Here is a 20,178-nt window from a genome sequence, read left to right on the forward strand (position 1 = left end):
GCCAAGGAAATCTTGAACAGTACATACATACACAGTACAGCCCAGGCCGACCGCCGCTCCGTGGACCCACCTGCCCGGAGACCCAGGCCAAGCTCCCACCACCCTGTCGCTCTCCACTGTTCGCGCCCGGAATCCCACCCTCGGCATCCTGCGCACCACCCACCCACCCTGCACATCACCGCCGTTGAATCTTGTGCCTTACCGATACCACCAAGTAACGAGCCGGCTGGCGGCATATCGCAGCTTGACTCGAATCCGATTGTTCTCATCCTCGACCCCACCGATTGTCTCGTGAGCACCAAAAGACGCGGCACTGGGCTCCGGGCACCGCCACGACACGGCCTCTTCTACCCCGAGAGATGCGCTCGTGTCCTATCGACAAATACACGGTCGCTTTTAGGAGGCTGGGATAGACACTGGGAAAATTTGGCGATTTTGCCATTGCGGCAAGGCGGGCTGCAAGTCTTTGTTGTTAGCCGCCGCCTTGGGCTGCGCGCGCTGCGACCTGGAGGAAAGTTCGCGGTGGGAATCGTGCGATTAGTCTGGGTATGTGCGTGATACACCACCCCGGTTGGGAGTCCGATAGCGTTGATTTCACGTCATGCATCAATTGGGCTACCGGCGGCGTGTGACAAATCTGGTTGATTATCGCGGTTGGCGAATTTTTCCGCTCTACGTGCACGTACTAATTGCGCAGGCCGACAGACTACCGCGAAGTGTCCAGGCACCGAACCGACTCTGTGACCTGCTGACCGAACGACCTTTTCTGCCTCGAATCACGAGACCGTAGGGAGCTAGAGGCCACTGGGCGGATGGTTTATTCTCCACGCGAAGCTCCGCGCATCACCTAGCACAACCCTCGACCTTCAGCTGCCGACTCGACCTGCGACGACCCACACGAACCGCGCCATACAACTCTCTTTGATAGATCCGATGTCCCAGCGATGAAAGAAAGGATGGATGGAGCGGCGGAAAATGCACACAAAGTGGCCCAGCGCATCCTCCCAGACCGCCCGCACCATCTTTCATTGTCCTTTGACCGCCGATTTCCCGAACCGGACGGTTGGTGGTTTAGAGGTGCAAGCAGTCCTCTACAATACGTGACGTACATATCCGCTGCGCAGCGAGGGATCCTCATGACTCGCGCCGGCTTTGAGATTACGGACGAGTCGCCGCCCCCCATGCCTGTCAAACTTCTCGCCAAAGGCGAGGCCAAGAAAAAGCTGTCCTTGATGGACTATCAAAATAGGAAGAAGTCAGCGTCGCCAGTGGAGAATGGGATGCCAGTGAGGATAGAAACAAAGACGAATGGCACGGTCCATGCGAAACCATTACCACCAAAGGATGACGTCAGGAAAGATAGTAGCGTGAGGGTTAGTGAGAAAATCAATACGTCACGCCAGGTTGACGCGCGGCCAGAGAAGCCCCGGCCAGAGACAAACGGGGACAGGTATGTTGATCAGACTCCCAGGCTGTGGCATGCGTCGCAAGCCACTGACCAACTTGGCAGGATCAAAACTTCGCAAGCGAAATCGCAACCCGAAGCAGAGAACCGCAAGCGGGCCGCGGACTCGGGCGGGGATCCGCCACTCCAGAAAAGAGTCAAGGGCGAAACCATCACGGCAAAGACGGACCAACCGCGACAATCCAAGCCAGAGACGCCGCGGGGCCGGGAAACGACGGAGAGGTTATCAAGAGATACGAAGACGGAAACATTACATCCTACCCACAACGGCATGCCTCCCTCGTACTCTGACAGGGACCGAGAGAACACCTCATCTCCAAGGTCGACGATTCAGGTCAATGGGTCAAGGCCACGGTCGAACAGTGGGACTCCGACGCCCCGGAAACCAGAGCCGATAACAAAACCAGCTCTACCGCGGCTTCTATCACCCCTGCCTCCGTCTCTGTTCCATGAGGACACCGAAAAAGATGTGCCGAAGAAAAAGCCGACGACCAAGGTATCGAAGCCGGAAAAGGAGAAAGCAAAGAAGCCTCTTAAGAAGATACCGGCGCTGCTCTCTCCCACCTTACCCCCAGTTATCGAAGAGATTCTTGCCCTCCAGGACCGGAAACAGACCGCTTCAAAGGGAGTGTCTAGCCAATCGTCCAACCAGTCCTCCGACTCATCAGGCGGCGCAAGGAAGACGATAGTGGCCGCCCCCCCCGGATGTCCGGCAGAGGAAGAAGAAGTGAAGCCTTCTCGGTCCTCCAGGATTGTCACCCTTAAGTTCAGAAATAAGGCGAATGCGAAACGGGCCAAAGAACTCCTGAGCCTCCCATCTAAGTCCGCAAAAGATGCACTCAAGAAGGAGCGCTCGGAGAGTGCAGAAGCTGCCCCTCCTCCAGCCAAAAAGCGGCCACGACCGGCAGAGGATGTCCCGCAGGAGACTACCGCCTCCAAGCGGCCTAAGTTAACTGCAGATGCCATTACAGCAAAGCCAGCTGGGCCGACCACTCCGCTCAAGCACACGGCCACATCCATGTCCCGGGTGACATCAAGTCAATCCCAGGGCCAAATTCACACTCCAGCGGCCACAACCGGCCTCACCCCAAGCACCTCCGATAACCGGCCCCCAACTCGGTCAGAGCCTCTAGATCCCAAAACGATCGCCCAAGCCGAGTCTTTTAAGGAAAGAAACGTCGAGTATACGCGGCTTGGGAGTAAGCTGAAGCACGCGCGTGATGATCTCCTACGTGACCGCGGCTCTGCCCTGTCGCCCGCTGATGAACGGCGCGTGACGGCGCTGCACTTCGAGATGGTACTCGCGTACATGGTGGCTTTCGACTCGCTCAACCAGTCGCGTATGCTCGAGCGGAAGGTGTGGGAGGTTGCGGCGTGGGAATCGCTGCTGCCGCACCTGAACGAGCTACGAAGCCGCGTGCAGAACAACAAGGCGCTGAGGGCGCTCGCCGTCCAGATGCACGCGCTGAGCCTGGAGCAGATCACCAACGCCTTCGCGACCCTGGACCCAAGCGCCGCCGCGGCGACGTTTGCCCGCTGGGGCAAGCATAACCGCACCCGCACGCTCATGTGGGCGGAGGCGGTCACCATGTGGGAGCGGGTGGACGAGCCGAGGATGAGGGTGGCCATGGGGCCGTGGACGACGGTGGACGATGCGGTTGCGGCTGTCTTGGGGGTAATGAGGCGGTGGGCTGAGCGGGAAGGGGTGAGGTGGCAACCGGAGGTCAGCGTCAAGGGGGAAATCGAGCGTGAGAGGGACCGCGAGAGAGATCGCGAGAGAGACACCTACAGGGATGGAGACAAGGGCCACGAGAGAGACCGGGATCGAGACAGAGACAGAGATCGGGGTCGAGATCGACCTAGGGAGCGAGAAAGAGAGCGAGAGCGGGAGCGGGACAGACCTAGGCAATCGCTCAACCATGGGCCGAGGCACTAGGCACCCCGATATCAACCCGCTCGACATGGGCTACGTACAACCAACACACGTACATGACGCCATCCCCCGAGCGGCCAAATCCGCCTACACACTCAACATTTCAACCCCACCAAATCTCTCTTACAACATCTGCCCGCTGTCATCACATCACCATGCATAGCACATCAACAAACATGTCGGCACATTGTATTATTTTAGCGTTGGTTTCCTTCCTACTTGCACGGGGAGGACAAAAGGAGTCGGTACCACAGGGCAAAGAGGCAGGCGTACACAGCAATCAACGGACAGCGGCGACGGCGCGCGGCGTTTTACGAACCACCGTTACTTTTTCTTTCCCTGTTTTATATCACTTGGTTCCGGATGGGTGGTGCGGAACGGACGAACGATACCTCACGATTTTTCTTTTTCTTTCTTCGTTTTTCCCTGTTCTTGTCTTTATTTGCTTGATTTACTGCGGAGCCGTCCTGGCACGCCGGCAAGCCCGGCATCTGGACGGCTTGACATCAGGCTGGGTGGCGAAGGGGTGTTGCTCACCTTTGGGGTTGAGGGGCTGAGGCGACACGAAATCTTCGTTGTTTTTGAGATCGGCCGATCGAGGAGAGCCAGTATAAGAGATGGCGATGCTTGTTTGCATCCAATGGGCCGTCTGGATCTGTATAGGGTTCTGTATTTCACACCTTTGACGGTTCTTTTTTCTCTCTTGTTGTGGCTTGTTGTCTTGTCATGCTGTTTAGTGATACCTGGCGCAAGCCGGCCCGATGGAAATAGGGCCTTGCAGCCGTTCCTGTTTTGTTTTATGAGCTGTCTTGTGAGACGAGGAGCGCTCTCTCCCGGAGGAAAAGAGCACCTCGTGTATTGTATATATATCTGGCTTACCTGTTTCCGGAGGCACTCCGCGACGAGAGACTTGTGTGGTTGTTATTGGATCTCCTCGGGTAATTGGTGCATGTGAGAAGATAGTGTCTGCGCGTGCAGATGCCTAGCGTTGGGAAATAACCTATAAATATATTTTTCACAGTGCCCCTCGACGATTCAGTTTTCGTATCTTGTCAGTGAGAAGCCGTTTATCATTTGAGTTCTTTTAAGAGGACCGAAGCAACCACCACTATGGTACTGAGTGCCGGCCAGGTACCATTGAGAAACTCCCCAAGTATCCGCCGACGCCCACGCTATGCCCATCTATTCCTATGTCCGCATCAAGTTGCCATGACCAGTAGCAAGAGAAACACCAAGGAAAAGATCCCTATAAACGGGCGCTAAACCGAGTGAATCCCCAGGCAGAGACAGTCATGCATCAACTCCCTCCCAACGCCCGACGCCCCTCCATCATCACCAATGACCCCAGGTAGCTAGAAGAGAAACGGCACACCAACCTGAGAAAACAAACCCAAACCAGCTAAAAAGAAAGCCCATATGTGCGTCCTCTTGTACGCCACTTTCCCCCTCCTTGACACCCGCACCATACCTCTCTCCCCAGCCCAACGAACCGAGCAAGAACACCAAGCAGGCAGGCAGGCAGGAAAAAAGTCGCCCAGGCCGCGCACGGCTATCAGTGACAGCGAGGCAGGTGCTCAGGCCGGGCCAACTCGCGAACTCAGAAATCGTCATCCTCGCCACCGCCAAACAGCGCCTGCTTGTCGCGCTCTTCCTGGTCGCGCTCCGCCTGGGCGAGGAGGGCCGGATCGATCGGGATGGCGGCCTGGTATGTGTTGACGCCGGTGGTGCTGGGCATGGTGGTGCTGGGCATGGTGGTGCTGGGCATGGTGGTGCTGGGCATGTTGCCGCCGGTGTTGGCACTGTGGGGCATGTTGCTGTTGGGCATGTTGTTGCTGGGCATGTTGCTGCCGGACATGTTGCTGCCGGGCATGGCGCCGGGAATGTTGCCGCCGGTGTTGGTGTTAAGACTGATGGCGGTGTTGCCGGGCATGTTGCCACCGGGCATGTTGGCGCAGCAGACCAAATTTCCGGGTATGTTGCCGGGCAGATAAGCGTAGCGCATATTGCCGGACATGTTGCTGGGCAGGTAGAGGCTGCCGTTCAGACTGATGCTGCCGGGCATGTTGATGTTGCCAGGCATGTTGATGCTGCCAGGCATGATGGTATTGCCAGGCATGTTGCCGGGCATGTTGGTGTAAGGACCCATGCGAACCATGTTGGCGTTGCTGCCAATGTTACCGCCGATGTTGCCGGGCATGCTGCGACTGATGGTGGCCCCGAATAGGCCGGTACCGGGGCCCATGTTGCTGAGGCCAATGTTACCGTAGCCCATGCTTGTAGCGGAAACGCCCATGGGGGTCATCATAGGCATGCTAAGGCTGGCGCCGGCGAAGGCACGAGGGGGGATGCCGCGGGCGCCCCTGGTGAGGCCAGTGCCGAACAGCCTCGCGGCGGTGGCGTTGGGATCCTCGCCCGAGTACACGATGAAATTGTTGCTGCCGGTGTTACTGCCGGTGGCGTTGGCAACATTGGTGCGGCTGCCGACGGCCTTGATGACGCCGACGTTGGTGCCGTTGCCGACATTAGCAACGTTGCCGACATTGGTGCCAGTGTTGGAATTGGTGCCAGTGTCGGGATTGGTGAGGGCGTTGGCATTGAGATCATTGTTGACATTTTTGTCGTTTCCATCAGTGGTGCTGCCCTCGTCGGACTCACCGCCGGGGTTGCCGTTAATGTTGGCCTGGGAATAGAAGCGCGACTGGATGTCGGCAGGCAGGCGAGAGAGCCACTGGGCGTGGACCTCGATGGGGGACGGGCTGACGGTCCACTCGCCCCTGAGGTGGACGAGGATAGCCTGGCGCTGGATGACCAGGTCGGGCATCACGGCCGGGAAGTCGGCGAACTCCTCCGTGATGGCGGCGGGGGGCTCGTTAAGGCGGGGACGCTTCGTCTTGGTCGGTGTCTCCGGGGTTCCAGGCTCAGACGTACTCTCCATCTCATCTTCACCCTCTTCCGCCGTCTGCTGGAGCACGTTGGCATTTTTCTCAATCCGGAGAATGGCCTGAGATTTCGCCTTTCGTGTGCGGCTGCTCAGGGTGGTGCTCGGGGCGGTGCCCGGCGTGGCGGTACCGCGCTTGGTGGAGGCGGTACGCTTCTTGACACCGGCGCCGGTTCCGGTGATGGTGGCGGTCTTTTTAGATCGACTGGTGGTGGGGGTCTGAGGGCCGGTGTCATCACCGCCCTCGTCCTGGGCCTTGGGTGGGTTGGGCCTGCCGCCAACCCAGTTTTCGAAGCCAAACTTGCGCTTGACTTGACCATAGCGGACCTGGCAAAAGGGTGTTAGTATCGAATGGTTTGAAATCCCAGAAATGATTTATTTTCGTGATAAGACGGCGAGAGAGGAAAGGGACAATGGGTTAGGAAGTGCCACCAAAGGGACCGGACGATGGGCTCGGGCTTGGGCTTGGGCTTGGGTTGAAAGAAAGTCTACCAACCTTGGCGGTCTCAGCATTCTTGAGCCCGGAGGCGGCCGCGACGCCGTCCCAGTCGATCTCGGGCCTGCCCTTCGTGTTCTGGATGACGGAATAGAACAGATGGGTCTCCTGAGCAGTCGGCTGAGGTACCTCACCGGCCGCGGCGGACGCCTTAGCCGCAGCCCTGGGAGGCATCTTGGTCCTTGCTTTTGGTTCGTTCGGGTGAGGTTGATGAGGGATTCTGCAGGTCAGAGAGTAAGCCATCAATGCAACCACAATTTAAAACAATAAGTAATAAGTAGCGATGGGGAGGTGTAGATTGGGAAAATTGAGGAAAAGCGACAAGTAGAAAAGCGCAAAAGGCAGCGCCCACTGAAAAATGATGCCATTGTCTCCCTTCTTCTCCGAGTGAGACCTGGTCAAATGGAGGTGTAGTGACCGAGGCGACGGAAATGCCATGGCGAGGAGGGACAGTGACTAAGGTAATGGAGCTGATTTCCGACGGACTGGGAGGGAGGAAAGGAATAAGGGCAGACGAAACGAAAATGTGAGTAGAATGTAGATTCATAGTTCAACTACTGTTGAACGAAGCGTCAAGGGCTGTGAAGTGATGAACTTACTGTGATATGTGACTGTCCTTGAGCTGAGGGGAGGCTCGTTTCGTCGCAATGAAAAAAGCTTCGATGAGGCTTCGATTGTTCTCGAAGATTGTTCTCGAAGGTTGGTGGAAGAGTGGGAGAAGTTCGAGAATTTATGCTTGTGGGTGGGCAAGGAAAAGAACTTGGGAGCACGTTGGGATGAAACGGCAACAACACTGTGCCCTAATGATACACGCATTGCTATTGTTTTGATTCAAAAACCCTAACAATAATAACTGTTTATTCACTGTGCTGATAAGAGCCCAAGCTGGCAGGCTTGTGACTGAGGAGAGGGTCCGGAACACCTTAGACCTCGCTTCAAGAAACATGACAGGAAGGACCACGCACTTAATGGGATGAGATGGTGGAATAACATTGACCCTTTGACTCAACAACAATGGCACAGTCAACAATGAAAGTGGGCAAGACCAAAGGCAGGAGGACTATATTAATCACATCATCATATTCGTAGTATTTTACACCCCATGTTAGTTAAGTAGGCCATGCCATTGACAATCCAAGACCCATCTCAAGTAGATAGGTAGGTAGACAGCATATGCCTGGGGACACACACAAAAGAAAGACCCTCTAGACCCAACCAAGCCAGCCAACATCCAAGCAAGCAACCAAGCAACAAGAGCAAAAGACGGCGTAGTACATGTAACCCAACCGGAAGCCATCATTCATCCCTGAAGCGCTCTTCTTTTCGAACCCCCCAACGTAAGCAAGATAGACCGTAAGCAAGATAGACAAACAAGACAAGCGTCAACTCAAACACTCAACATACCCCACCCAACACACTCATCAAGCCCACCCAAATCCCCTCAACTCTCCAACTCAAATCTCAAACCCCTCCCCCTCCCACTCCCCCTTAACCAACCCCCCCACCCCACCACCACCACTACCCCCACCACCACCACCCATCTCCAACTCCAACTCCCTCTCCCTAAACATACTCGCCCCCCCACCACCACTGAGCTGCAACCTCAGAGGATCAACACCATGATGCCCGTCATGCTCATGCTCATGGCCATGATGGTGGTGGTGCTGCTGGTGATGGTCGCCGCAGAACGGGTTGCCGTTGAAGTTGGTGTCTAAGCCGTAGCCTCCGCCGAGGCCGAGGTTCAGACCGAGGCCGAAGTTGGGTTGGGGTGTGAATAGCGGGTTGGGTGGTTGTGATTGTGTCTGGTGGTGAGTGTGGTGGTTGTGGGGGTGGGTGTGGTGGTGCGGCTGGTGCTGGGAATGCCATGGGCTGGGCGATCCCGTGCTGTCGCAGCATTGCTGTTGGGACAGGTCGTAGGGTGACGGGGCGGATGCGGAGAGGGGTGGGGAGCCGGCGCCAACCATGTGGTGCTGGTGGTGGGCGTGGTGTTGGTTGTGGTGGTGGTGCAGGAGTTCGGTCGGTGGCGGGCTGTGGGGGAGGAAGCCTTGCATGCTGGCGACGACGCCGTCGGAATCGCTGCACGGGGTCAAAAGACGCATTTGCATGCGGTGGTGGTTGTTGTCGATGTATGGGGTGGAGGATGCGGAGGAGGATGCTGTGGGAGTTGTGAGGATACCGAAAGGGGTGGGTTTGGGCATGGAGGTTGCGGGTTTAGCGGTGGCGGTAGCGGCGGAAGTGGTGGCGGCGGTAGTAGGGAGGCGTTCTTTCTTGATACGGGGAGAGGCGGTAGAGAGGATGGAGGACTGATGCAGGTGTTGGCGCTGGTTGAAAGGGTTGACAAGACCCGGCTCGGCTTTCATCATGGCTGGCGTGATCATCGGCGCGGGGGGTTGGGATGGTTGCGGGGGTCGCTGGCTGATGCTTTTTCGTTCAGACTTGATGGCCATGTCGGCTGTCTTTTCAGTCTTGATGTTCCCAATTCCGCTGCCGCTCCTCTTTACAATATCCTCCTCCTCGTCCTTCTTCGGTGGCTTGTTCGCCGGCTTGGGGCTATCGTCCTTCTTTTTCTTCGACACGCGGTTCTTGTTGTTGGTGTTGTTGGTATTAGGACGGTTCCGGCGCTGAGGCTCCAGGCCTAGCATGGCGGCTCGGAACCGCGAGTATCGCATGCGAGCGGCATGGCCGTTGGTGATCTCTTGGGCCAGGACCGGGTTGTGAGCCACTTTGTTCCAGTCGATCTGGGTTCAGGAGCAATTAGTCCTCAACCCCTCTCCCGATGGTCCATGGTCACCTTGGTCACTTACATCCTTCAGGCATTTCTGCTGCAGAATTGCGAACAAGAAGCGGGCCATCACATTGTCGTTGTTCGACATGGCGGCGGTGCTGGTGGCCGGGCCACGATCTGACCAAGAGGGAGAGGGATAAGGGAGTGAGGAAGAGGAAAGGGGGAGCGGTCGAAGGCCAGCGACTCAGCCAAGGACAGAAGAGAAGAGTAATATTGGGAGTGAAGCAGGGCAAGTGGCTCAATATGAACCTGAACGTCAGCGCTTGACCGCTACGAGGAGAAGCTGTGGCAAGGATCACTGCAGCCGAAACCCACTGTTCAGATGTGGAGAAGTGAGTCACTAAGATGAGTGGTGAGGCTGGCGGATTATATGCCTGTTTCACCATCAAAAGGTTGCTTCTGGCTTGGTGCGGACCGGGCCCGGCTTTGGAGTGGGAGGGGGAAGAAAGCTCCCATTATCTAGGGAAGATTTCCTTGGTCCAGAGAAAGCAAGGCGAGGACGCTTATCTATTATTTGTCTCCAGTCAAACAAGGTATCGCAGCAAGGAAGCCATTGCCAAATGAGGAGAAAGGCGCATGCAAAGCTGGAGCTGGAGCTGCACGGTGAAAGCGCCGACAAGAGAGGGGAGGGGGGTCTCCTTTTCCGGGCGGAATTCTCTGCTCAGCTCAGCTCCCCCGACCTATTTATTCCTTGTTTGAATCCAGCCAGATTGAGAGCCCCTGCGTCTGCTGCCACAGCAATGCGATGGTTGCCTGGTCATCATACCGGAGTGGGGAAAACTCAACAAAAGAAAGCGGATCGCCCACTGAAAATCGGTGATGGAGTTGCGCGGGAGGGACTGGGCGACACGCCACCGCGGCACTTCCGCGTAAAGTGGTTTTTTTCCAAGACATGCAGATCCCTGTTCAAGGCCGAGGACGGTGACACCCACCCAGACAACCCCCCGGCTTGCACTACGCACTCCTGCAGGGAGGGATTGCGAGGGCTGACGAATTGAGTCGCCGTTCGCCGAGACCCAGTCGCATTCGCTCTTTGTTCACCTACACCAAGTGACCCGGTGAGAGCAAACAAGACTGGCCCTCCAGGAGGGCAACCAACTCATGCGGCAGCCAGTGTAAAACCCGCCCCAAACACCGCCGAAAATAAGAGCGAAGTGGTTGACTGCGCGTCACACATGAGTCACTTGACTGTTGCCGTCGGAATGCGGGTGATTGGCGGGTGAAAACGGAACATTGCCGTCTCATTGGCCTTGACGGCACAGAATCGGTCGGCTGCCTGAGGATGTGAACAACCTGTCGCAGCGAGGTTGGAGTCAAATGACTGAGGCAACCAAAATGTTTAAGCCCGTTTGAAGGAAGGAGTAAGGCGGAGAAGCTGCCATTACTGGTTGGCTGCCTGACGATGGCCGTTAAGGTCAATGCGGGCGGGATACATACCCCCGCTCCTGCCCTCTCGCTTCCAGGACATTCTGGCCCGAGACTCGGCGGCACAGGGCCAATTATTCATTGCCTTGCCAATTGAGTGGGTGCGAGCAAGGCGGGTGACTGAAGGCGAAGCCCTCGAGCATGTTTGCCCAATTGATAAGTTAATTCGTCATCCTTGCGTGTTGCCTTAAGAAGAAAGGTCGGTCAGTCAAACTGAGGCGCGGACTGTCTGGAAAGAGAAGGTTGGAAAAGTACGAGGCAAACAGCGCGTCGCAATCGGCACTGTGGGCCCCTCTGTCGCGATATTGGCGCGCGATCATCTGACAGCTCATTTAACCCGCCCCACCCGAGACAATGCACGGCCCAGGAAAGTCAAAGAACTGAAAGGAGTCAAAGAAGTCAAAGAAGTCCCATTCCTCAGGCAGCCAGGCAACAATGTAACCCAGCCTGCCTTTAGGTTCCCCACATCCCACTCTTTTCTCTCGTCACCGGCTGAATGATCAGGCCGTTTTCCCGCTGTTTGAGTCGCTCGCCCCCGCCCGCCGCCCATCCATCTCTCCTTAGCAAACCTTAGCAATTTTTTATAGTCGTCGCGTCTTATCCACTTTCAAGGCAGCCCATCATAAGCTGGTTTGATTCGCCGCCACGACTCTCCACGATGAATAAGAACTGGAACGACAGGGCCGATAAGGACCTCTTCTTCACCATCCTGTCGGTGAAGAACATTGGCGTTATTAGCGGCTCGGAATGGACCACGATTGGCAACCACATGCGGTTGATGGGCTATGGCTTCACCAATGAAGGATGTCGGTAAGTCTTGTTGCTCGCTGTTGCTGGTTTTAATTTCTGTTTCTCGCCAATACCGCCCATTGCCAATCCTGAGTGTTTAGTCGTCTCATTCTCAAGCAAGGCTCTGTGATGGCATGTCATCATGCATGGTTGCTCCCCTCATTCTGTGACGTGTGTCTATATCATTCTTCATCAACCGGCATTTAACTTCTTTTTAAAGCATCGCGATGTCTGTATTTGTTTAATACTGACCCCCGCGTAGCCAGCACTTTCAAGGCCTCCGCAGAGCCCAGAACAAAACAGAGCATGGCCTCCCCGGCGATAACCCACGAAAGGTCGATCCCACACTAAATCCCATCACCCGGCGGCCTGGTCCCGGCCGAGGGCGACCTAGGAAACAGCCCGCCGACAATGGGTCGGGTGCGGGATCCGTTGGGCCGCAGGTCTCCGGAGGACATCCCGCCGGAACGCCCTCTGCCGATGCCATGCCTGTTACGTCCGTCCCACCTCAGATGGTACCCGGGGCTGGCCCTGTCGCTGACATGGGCCACGGAGTCTCCATGCACACCCAGTTCGGTTTTACCGGTGTCCCCTCCGCACCTCCTGGTTCCGTTCCTGCCGTCCCTGGCGCCTCAAGCACACCCGCCGTAGCGAATGTGCCTGCCCCCCATCAGCCCTCCGCCAACCATCAACCCCCCGTCACCCATGGACTAGCCCCCAGCCATGGACTGCCCCCCAACCATGGCCCCCCTGCGAACCATGGACTCCCCACAAGTCACGGACTTCCCGTCAACCATGGACAGCCTCAACCGCCACCTCAGGTCAACCAAGGTGTTGCTCCCCAAGCACAGATGACTGCCCCCGGGAACCTTACTGTGGATTCCAGTTTGGAAGACGATGCGGAGGAGGACGAGGAGCATGTGGCAAAACGGCAGAGGCTGGAAGACATCCAAGAACCGACACTAGAGGACGAAGCTGTGTTACACGTTCTTTCCGGCCATAACAATCCAGGAACGCCAGACGAATATACCACCGAGTAAGTCCAACTTCATCTCTCCTTTAACTGCATCCCTCTGCTTACACATATCCTAGATACGAGTACGGCGATGCTTAATTCTTTATCGCCGACCGGAGATGGTGTACTCCGACGACCACCATGCAGTGCGTCTTTCCGTTTTGGTGGTGGGGGTTATAGGGATGGGGGTCTTATGGATTGACCGCCTGGCTAGTGGAAGCTGCAATGGCCAACCGCAACGGATGTAAGATGGTGCTTAGGAACGGCAACCCCGGCGCGGGTTTGGAGTTTTAGCAAGTCCTTATATAATGTACAGTTTCTTTCTTTTTTTCAGGGCAGGGTCAATCACAAATACAATGCGGTCTCGACATCCTCTCGCACAGCCCGGCTGCTGCTGCTCCTGGCAAACCGACCCCCGCTATTGTCAATTTGGAAGACGTGTCACCGACGTGTTTGTATACCCCGTGGGGTGTCGAACGGCTACCCCTCGTTCACCTGGTCGGCCCCTCAACGCCATGGTTGCTCGGCGGCTTGTTCTCCACGACATAGGCACGCCTCCACCTGATTAACAGATCAAAGCCCATCCCCATGGTGGCGTCACTTGGGCATTGTTTAGTAGTGAAATATATTCTCTTTCCTTCTCGCTTGATTCACAAGAGTACCTACGTCTGCCCCTATTCCCACCCCTCTTGGAACTGCTGTACAGCAAGTGTAGCGAGAACACTGGGTTTAATTGAGATGGATACCCGGTTTTACGGGGCCAGGTTTTGTTGTCAGGTTCTTCGTGCTCTGTTGCCATTTCCGCTCCTTCACTTCCCTGTCGACTTTCCCACAAACCAAGGACCGATTCCCAAAAACCACATCACCCATCACAATATCCCAACACATCAAGACGCAACTAGCGCACCAACTTCATCATAACTACATTTCCTCGCCGTTGCCACAATGCCTAAGTGGGAAGACATCAGGGAGGACCTGTTTGAGGCTGTCATGCAGGTGCATCCGGCCATGAACAAGGAACAGCAGGCCGACGTGGTGAGAATCATGCGCTCCAAGGGGCATGAGATGGGCTGGAACGCCATTCGGTATGTTCTACATTTTCCTTTTCTTTTCAAGCCTGTTTAAGCCATCTATTCCGGAAAGAAGTCTTCTTTTCAGCCGTCATCCGAGCAAGTGCGTTGGTTTGAGGGTATATTTACATTTGGGGTTTCTCCCTTCTCAAGGCGTTCTTCCCTGGCATCTTCCCATAACCTTCCTGCCCTCTTCGCTTCTGTTCTCCTCCTCAGATCTTTTACAACCAACACACAATTCTTCAACATTCCTGTTTCACCTCCCCGCGAAGCGTATCACAGCGAGTCAAAGATATCGCAGACACCATGCCGAGAACCTTGCAAAATTGGGATTCCGAGACGCACGAGGCTGTGCTCTTGGCCCTAATCGAGCACATGAGGCCAAATGGCAGCGACTGGAGTGCGGTGGTGGCTTCTCTGCATCAGAAGGGCTACACATTCACTGAGGGGGCTCTAGTGTAGGTCTTCAGTCAGGAGAGGATCCCTTACGGGCTATCACTCTTGCCGGCCCTCCTTTCCTGCCCTCTTCCTATTTATTTCCCTTCTCATTCTCTTCCCTTCCCTTTCCCCTCTCCCCAGACTTTCAGTCTTGCAACCCACACCACCAGCAAAGTTCTCAGAGCCCTTCGTTTTCACATTTTCCCCCCTTCACTACAAACATCACAAATCCTACTATAAACACACAACTCTGCAAGTTTGCATTCGCATCGCCATCATGTCGAAGCAGCCGACGATTTGGGACCACGATGCGCATCTTGCGCTGCTTCAGGCGATTATGGCCGAGGCTCCCCCTCTTCCCTCCGAATGGGATAAGATCCTGGATCGAGTCACGAAAAAGGGTTATTCCTACACTGCTAGCGCAGCTATGTAATTTATCCCCCCACTTGAGCCCGCCGGTCTCTGAGCACAGCGACCTCTTTCCCCCTCCAATCCTCCATCTTCCTCTCCGTTCCGTTCCTGTTTCCTTTCTCAAACTCCATCGCAACTCCAACACATTCTCATTCTCATCACCCACCCTCTTCTTCAAACCACTTCAAGCGCTATCCACCCCAGCGATCAAACAAACAACGGCAGCCAGCCAAAAAGCAATCAGTCAAAATGTCTGAACGCATGAACTGGGACCATCACGCCGACCATGACCTTCTCACGGCCATGATGCAGGAACTCCAGCCTTCGCAGGAGCAGCTGCGCGGCGTCATGGCCCGCATGCACGGCTTCGGCTACACCTGCACCGTCAAAGCCATCACGTACTGCTTGCCTGCCTGCCTACTTACTTGCTCATCAATCACTCCTCCCATCCCCCCGCAACCACCAGACCCCAATTGACCAGACCCCAATTGACCAGACCCGCTAACCACTTCTTTTTCTCTCTCTCCCCCAACAGCCAGCACCTCCAAAAGCTCCGCCGCAAGGAAGACAAGGCCGGCGGCAACAGCAACGGCGAGGGCCCGGCCACGCCCAAGACCCCCGGCGGCCGTAGGAAGAATGCTGCTGCTGGTAGCGTCAAGAAGGAGCCTGGCTCCGGCACCAAGCGCAAGCCGGTCGCGCTGCTTAGCGATGATGAAGAGGATGTTAAGCCGCCGGTCAAGGTTAAGAAAATGAAGGAGGAGGAGGGGGTTAAGGAGGAGTCGGATGGGTGAGTGGCGCGTTGTGTTTTGGTTTTGCTGGCTTAGTTGGCTAATCGGGGATTGTGGGTGGCGTTTTAGCAGCTCCGGCGGCTACGTCTAGGTCTCCTTGGGATCGCGCCGCCGCCACTCGGCAGGGCATCTGGCCTCTCTCCCCTTCGGCTGAGACTTGGTCATTGCTTCTTTTTGGGGGGGGGGGGATCTTGAGTTTGGTGGCAATTCGCCTTGCGTTACATTTCATCGCCGTCACGGTTTGGACGACTGGAGGTGAGGGGCTTTTCTGGCAATCTGAAGAGGCGTCTGGCATGGGGAACTCGGTTTTGGGACGCGCTTTGCTCTTTGGAGGAGTCAAACGGGTTTTTGAGGGGTGGGTTCCGCTGGGCATTATTCGGGGCGTTGGGAGGGCTCTCTGCTCGGTCTCGGTGGATTCTCGGCGTGGGTGTGGCCATTCTTTGCTTATGTCTCCCCGGTCATCTCTGGATCAGGGCTTGCTTGGCTTCCCGGTTTAATTACCGGGGGCAAATGGGACAGTTCTGATCCGTATCATGAGTCCACATCTTTAGTGACTGTGATTTATGTTTGTGGTCTAGTAAGAATCGCTGCCTGGGCAGTTTCAAGCTTAGGGTTTTGGCAACTCCGTCCAGCCTCCCCGGCGTTCTCGAGGCTAGAAACCGATGGCACCACAACTTGGCGATTCCAGGCAATATTAATCCATGGGAACCGTTTATTCCTGAAGTAAAATTGCAATGTCACCCATGAGAACCACCCTTTGTGCTGTGCTCGTGAACAAACCTGTCAGATAAATTCGTATTTCCTTTCATCCCACCGTCATGCCAGGTGATTTGAGCTTCAAAGAAGTACCGTAAACATCACATCTGGATAACTGATCTCTTTACTTTTCATTGCATTTTCTCAATCGAATTTCGTCTGACAACCACCATTTAACCCATGGCTAACATGAGTTGACGTTGAAAGAAAGGAGGTGCCAAGGCGCGTTGCCGGGCAACGTGTCTGAACAACCCAGTCACCAATCAACATCAGGGGGGAGGTCCATGGAGAAGCAATGGAGTCGTGTGTCGTTGTGGTCTCGAAGCTTGAGCAATGTCATCACCGGTCCGGCCGTGGTAGAGCAAGGCAGTTGAGGCAGTTGAAACGGTTGAACGCACTTGGCTTCTCCCTTACTGGAGCATGGCAAGGCAATGGGGCCGAGGCATTGTAGGGTGTCAAACTTTTGGGCTCTCCGACCTCGTGGTCTCGATGAAGTGGGCAGGATGCAGCTTTACTGAAGTTGGAATTGGCAAGAGGGCACTTGCAAGAGGAGCGGCTTGCAGTCACACGAATAGAAGCATCAATGACTTGATTACGATGTCACACATGGATCAAGATATGAGTGAGAGACTTTATAGTATTCCCTACTCCCGCAATATCGGGATCCTAGACGATTACCCGCCAGGCGAACAAGCAAACCCGATTCGATGAACCACGCAGACGGACCACCCAAATAACCACCCCGTGATTCCCAACCCCTCCAACCCAAACCCCGTTCCTTTTCCAACCCCGAACCGAACCAAAGTCTGGTCTTCCAAGTGGATAGTAAGCGAAAGCCCAAGCCGACCAAGTCGAAGAAGCGGATGGGATAGAGCGTCCCAGGCAGCCCGCGCAAACAAAAACAGAAATGCCCCTCCCAACAACCCCAACACCCGCGACCAGAGTCGTGGGAAGAAAAGGAGATAGGGTGCGGCAGTGAAAACGACAGCAAGACAAATGAAACAGCAATTGAAGAGAGCACCACAGCTCCCAAACCCTCAGGTCGGCACAGAGAACGAGGTTGTCTACACCACCGCCATGTCAGTGCCCGAGTCCTCATCAGCAATCATGCTCGGAACCGGAGACAGAGGCGAGTCGACCTCCATCGCAGCCGAGCCCTTGACCTTCTTGGTGGGGGAAGCCATGTCCTCGTCGCTAGCAGCAGGAGACGAAGCACCACCACCGCCACCAGCAGCGGCAGCAGCGGCGCGCTTCTTGCCGGCGGCGGAAGCGGGGGTGGCGCCAGCGGACGCAGCAGACGGCTTGCGGCCGCGCTTGGCCGGGGTGACGGGGGCGGACTTTTGCTCGGTCTCCTCGTCCTCGTAGTCGTCGTCATCGCCGTTGCCGGTCTTGGTGGCGGTCTTGGCCGTGGTCGCCTTCTTACCACCCTTGCGGGCGCTGCCGGGACCCTCGGTCTCATCGGCCAGGGTGATGTTGAACTTGTGACGCATCAGACGCCAGCGCTCGGCGGCGCCTGTTTTTGGTGGGGGGAAGTTGTTAGTAGGGTTCTTGGGGGGGTTGCTTGTGAGGGGTGGTTGGGGGTGTGGGAAAGCTCGCTGTTGGGGATGAGGGAAAGAGCAGAAGGTAGGCTGCCGCCCACTTGGGCAACAAATTGCTGTGAGTTGGCGGTTGGATCAAGCCCGAGCAAGAAACAGCAACCCCACCCCAATGTGCGTCAAAAAGCAGCTCTAAGGCATCTTCTCGTTGACCATGTGGGTTGGGCGCGCTCGAGGGTAAGGCTCTGCCGGAACGAGTGCCAGAGAGCGGAAAAAGCGCATCGAAGGCAGACTCGGCGGCAACAAGTAGGATATGCACATAAGCCAAGCAGACTTACTCTTCTTGCCACCCATGCCCATGGTGGCGGCCAACTCATCCCAGTTGACCTCCGGCTTGGACTTGAGGTTGCCGATGAAGGCAAAAATGAATTTGATGTCGTTGGCAGTCGGAATGATGCCGTTGATAGTGCCCGCGGAGGCACCAGCCTGGCCATCACCAGCAGCATCGGCGGCAACCGCAGTCTTTGCAGGGCGCGGCATTTTGAGTTGTTTCTGCTTGCTCGTCAGCTGGTACTCTCCCAAGATGGGGATTTGCGCGTGAAGATGAATCCAGCGCAAGGTAAATTGCAGTGTCTTGCTGTCCCATGAGTGGAATGGGCTCTTGAGATGGATGACTGGAGAGATGGGACATTGCTACTTACGGAAGGTTTATGCGAACGGTGCTGAGCTGCGTAATAAGGTGTCAGTTGAGGGTTTGCGTCTCGGTGGAGGGGAATTTGAAGTCGGTCGACCAGCCAGTTGGGTTATGATAGTATCTCCAAGATGGCCAGTTCAACAAAATTAACGGGGACAGGAAGAAAATAAGATCCAACTTACTTTCGGTCTCGACGATGTCGAGGTCTTGGAGTTGTGGTGTTGTGTGGGGAGCAAAAGGGGAAAAGTGAGAGCGGTGGATGAAGAAAAGTTGGGAGAAAGGGAAAAGAAGTGGCAGAAGAAGAAAGGTGGGTGTTATATAGGTGGGAGAGTGGGAGGCGGAATCAGAAAGAAGGGAGCAGAGGGCACAACCCCGTTTTTATCACAAGACCGGAAGGAACCCAAGGATTTAGTTTTGTGAATAATGACTTATTTACATCGGCGCCGATTACGTTGAGTAATGGAAAGATACGAGGGCATCGGAGCTAACTTGCCCTACTCATGACGGGGATGGCACAGGCCGGGGCCGGCGGGTCTGGTGTGTGATTTCTCGGCGACGACGATAGTGAAGCAAGGTCGGGGGTTTGTTTATATTATCAAGGCCAGACTCCTGGACTTCGCAAACTATGACAGCCAAAGGAAAAAACATACACTGGCCAAATTACCCAAGGCACAAGTGATTCAGGGGAAGTGAAAGACTAACCTGTCAAGTACCCCATGCAACATAATATTCAGGGGCAGCCTGCACCACACCTAACACACCCTAGCATTAAGGATAGCCAGGCAGTCTGTGACAAAATGACCTTTTCTGGCCGGCTGGCATAATGATGTGAATTCTACTCCCAATAAATTGATCAAGAGTGTTCCTTTTTGTTCAAGTGTTTAGCTGTTGTTGGTTTGAAGAGAGGACGCTTTGTTTACATGTATCAGGGGCTTCATGTAACCCTAACCCCAATTTTGACACCAACCCCCTTTCACCGATCATCTCCTTCTACACAACGTCTTGTGAGGTTCACGAATAAAGCAAGACAAATAAAAGAACGGATTGGCATTTGTGGATGATGTTCTCACCTCTCTTGAGAATAGTGCTAAAAATAGAGGGAGTCACTTGATCATTATGTAGCGGCCAGACTTGGATAGAACGGACAGATGGAGTCACTCCTCTGGTATCGGCCATCAGAACTGATGTCCCCTGTACAGAGTGAACAAGCTGCCTGGCTTTAGCTTAGGCCTTGAGATTCAAGACATTACACAGCCCACACCCACGTGGTATCCTCAAGCCTGAAGCGCTTCACCGTGTGAATCCTTAATTCAAACGGCACTCCAAGGTCCCTTTCTGGTGGACTTCGGAAGAAATTGCAGGCCCTTCCTGCTATTTGAATCCCAGCTCATCCAACCGAGATTTAAATTTTCTTCCCTTTCCATCATTTAATACAACTAGGTTGCTAGCTTCCATCAGCAATACCAGCATCCCCGAGGCCTTGTAAGTCACCTGGTGCCTTTAGGCCTATATGTTAAACCCGCTGTCATTCACTCCAAGGGAACAAAGACACGACCTTCCTCGTGGTCTTGAAACCCAGTGTTGCCCTGTAGGGGTGGCCAGCTTCCAGGGCTGACGCATCATGGACTGTCTGCCACTGA

The 20,178-nt window shown here is 55.2% G+C and overlaps 8 protein-coding genes across 8 annotated transcripts; 4 read left to right on the forward strand and 4 right to left on the reverse strand.

Annotated features, from left to right (window-relative positions):
* Window positions 1-1,136: 1,136 nt before the first annotated feature.
* Window positions 1,137-3,401, forward strand: F5144DRAFT_595223 (uncharacterized protein; the record flags this gene model as incomplete). The annotated part of the gene is made up of 2 exons (XM_066790672.1): window positions 1,137-1,450; window positions 1,511-3,401. 2 exons carry the CDS (start codon window positions 1,137-1,139, stop codon window positions 3,399-3,401), a joined length of 2,205 nt encoding a protein of 734 aa, XP_066639697.1.
* A 1,594-nt stretch (window positions 3,402-4,995) lies between these two features.
* F5144DRAFT_497678 (uncharacterized protein) lies at window positions 4,996-7,006 on the reverse strand (the record flags this gene model as incomplete). The annotated part of the gene is made up of 3 exons (XM_066786219.1): window positions 4,996-5,197; window positions 5,252-6,663; window positions 6,833-7,006. The coding sequence occupies 3 exons, from the start codon at window positions 7,004-7,006 to the stop codon at window positions 4,996-4,998; spliced, it is 1,788 nt and encodes a 595-aa protein (XP_066639698.1).
* Window positions 7,007-7,878: 872 nt separating this feature from the next.
* Window positions 7,879-8,306, reverse strand: F5144DRAFT_582026 (uncharacterized protein; the record flags this gene model as incomplete). Its single annotated transcript, XM_066789465.1, has 1 exon — window positions 7,879-8,306. A coding segment is annotated over exon 1 (191 nt), but the record flags the coding sequence as incomplete, so codon positions are not given.
* Window positions 7,879-9,941, reverse strand: F5144DRAFT_656976 (uncharacterized protein). The gene is made up of 2 exons (XM_066793173.1): window positions 9,637-9,941; window positions 7,879-9,570 (listed from the first exon to the last, which is right to left on the reverse strand). Exons 1-2 carry the CDS (start codon window positions 9,703-9,705, stop codon window positions 8,287-8,289), a joined length of 1,353 nt encoding a protein of 450 aa, XP_066639699.1. The 5' UTR covers window positions 9,706-9,941; the 3' UTR covers window positions 7,879-8,286.
* A 1,078-nt stretch (window positions 9,942-11,019) lies between these two features.
* F5144DRAFT_595226 (uncharacterized protein) lies at window positions 11,020-12,945 on the forward strand (the record flags this gene model as incomplete). The annotated part of the gene is made up of 4 exons (XM_066790673.1): window positions 11,020-11,031; window positions 11,710-11,852; window positions 12,094-12,867; window positions 12,924-12,945. 4 exons carry the CDS (start codon window positions 11,020-11,022, stop codon window positions 12,943-12,945), a joined length of 951 nt encoding a protein of 316 aa, XP_066639701.1.
* An 846-nt stretch (window positions 12,946-13,791) lies between these two features.
* On the forward strand, window positions 13,792-14,378 carry F5144DRAFT_595227 (uncharacterized protein; the record flags this gene model as incomplete). Its single annotated transcript, XM_066790674.1, has 2 exons — window positions 13,792-13,931; window positions 14,189-14,378. The coding sequence occupies 2 exons, from the start codon at window positions 13,792-13,794 to the stop codon at window positions 14,376-14,378; spliced, it is 330 nt and encodes a 109-aa protein (XP_066639702.1).
* A 636-nt stretch (window positions 14,379-15,014) lies between these two features.
* Window positions 15,015-15,556, forward strand: F5144DRAFT_656984 (uncharacterized protein; the record flags this gene model as incomplete). Its single annotated transcript, XM_066793174.1, has 2 exons — window positions 15,015-15,163; window positions 15,301-15,556. 2 exons carry the CDS (start codon window positions 15,015-15,017, stop codon window positions 15,554-15,556), a joined length of 405 nt encoding a protein of 134 aa, XP_066639703.1.
* A 1,817-nt stretch (window positions 15,557-17,373) lies between these two features.
* Window positions 17,374-18,384, reverse strand: F5144DRAFT_538731 (uncharacterized protein; the record flags this gene model as incomplete). The annotated part of the gene is made up of 2 exons (XM_066787107.1): window positions 17,374-17,822; window positions 18,183-18,384. 2 exons carry the CDS (start codon window positions 18,382-18,384, stop codon window positions 17,374-17,376), a joined length of 651 nt encoding a protein of 216 aa, XP_066639704.1.
* Between the last annotated feature and the right edge of the window lie 1,794 nt (window positions 18,385-20,178).

Source organism: Chaetomium tenue, assembly GCF_020726465.1.
Source record: "Chaetomium tenue strain MPI-SDFR-AT-0079 chromosome Unknown F5144scaffold_6, whole genome shotgun sequence".
In the NCBI taxonomy this organism is placed as follows: domain Eukaryota; kingdom Fungi; phylum Ascomycota; class Sordariomycetes; order Sordariales; family Chaetomiaceae; genus Chaetomium; species Chaetomium tenue.

Coding starts and splice junctions, on each gene's coding strand:
- F5144DRAFT_656976 (XM_066793173.1), bottom strand. CDS start 9,705: ATGTCGAACAACGACAATGTGATGGCCCGCTTCTTGTTCGCAATTCTG. Junction 9,571..9,636: donor AGCAGAAATGCCTGAAGGAT/GTAAGTGACCAA, acceptor TCCTGAACCCAG/ATCGACTGGAACAAAGTGGC.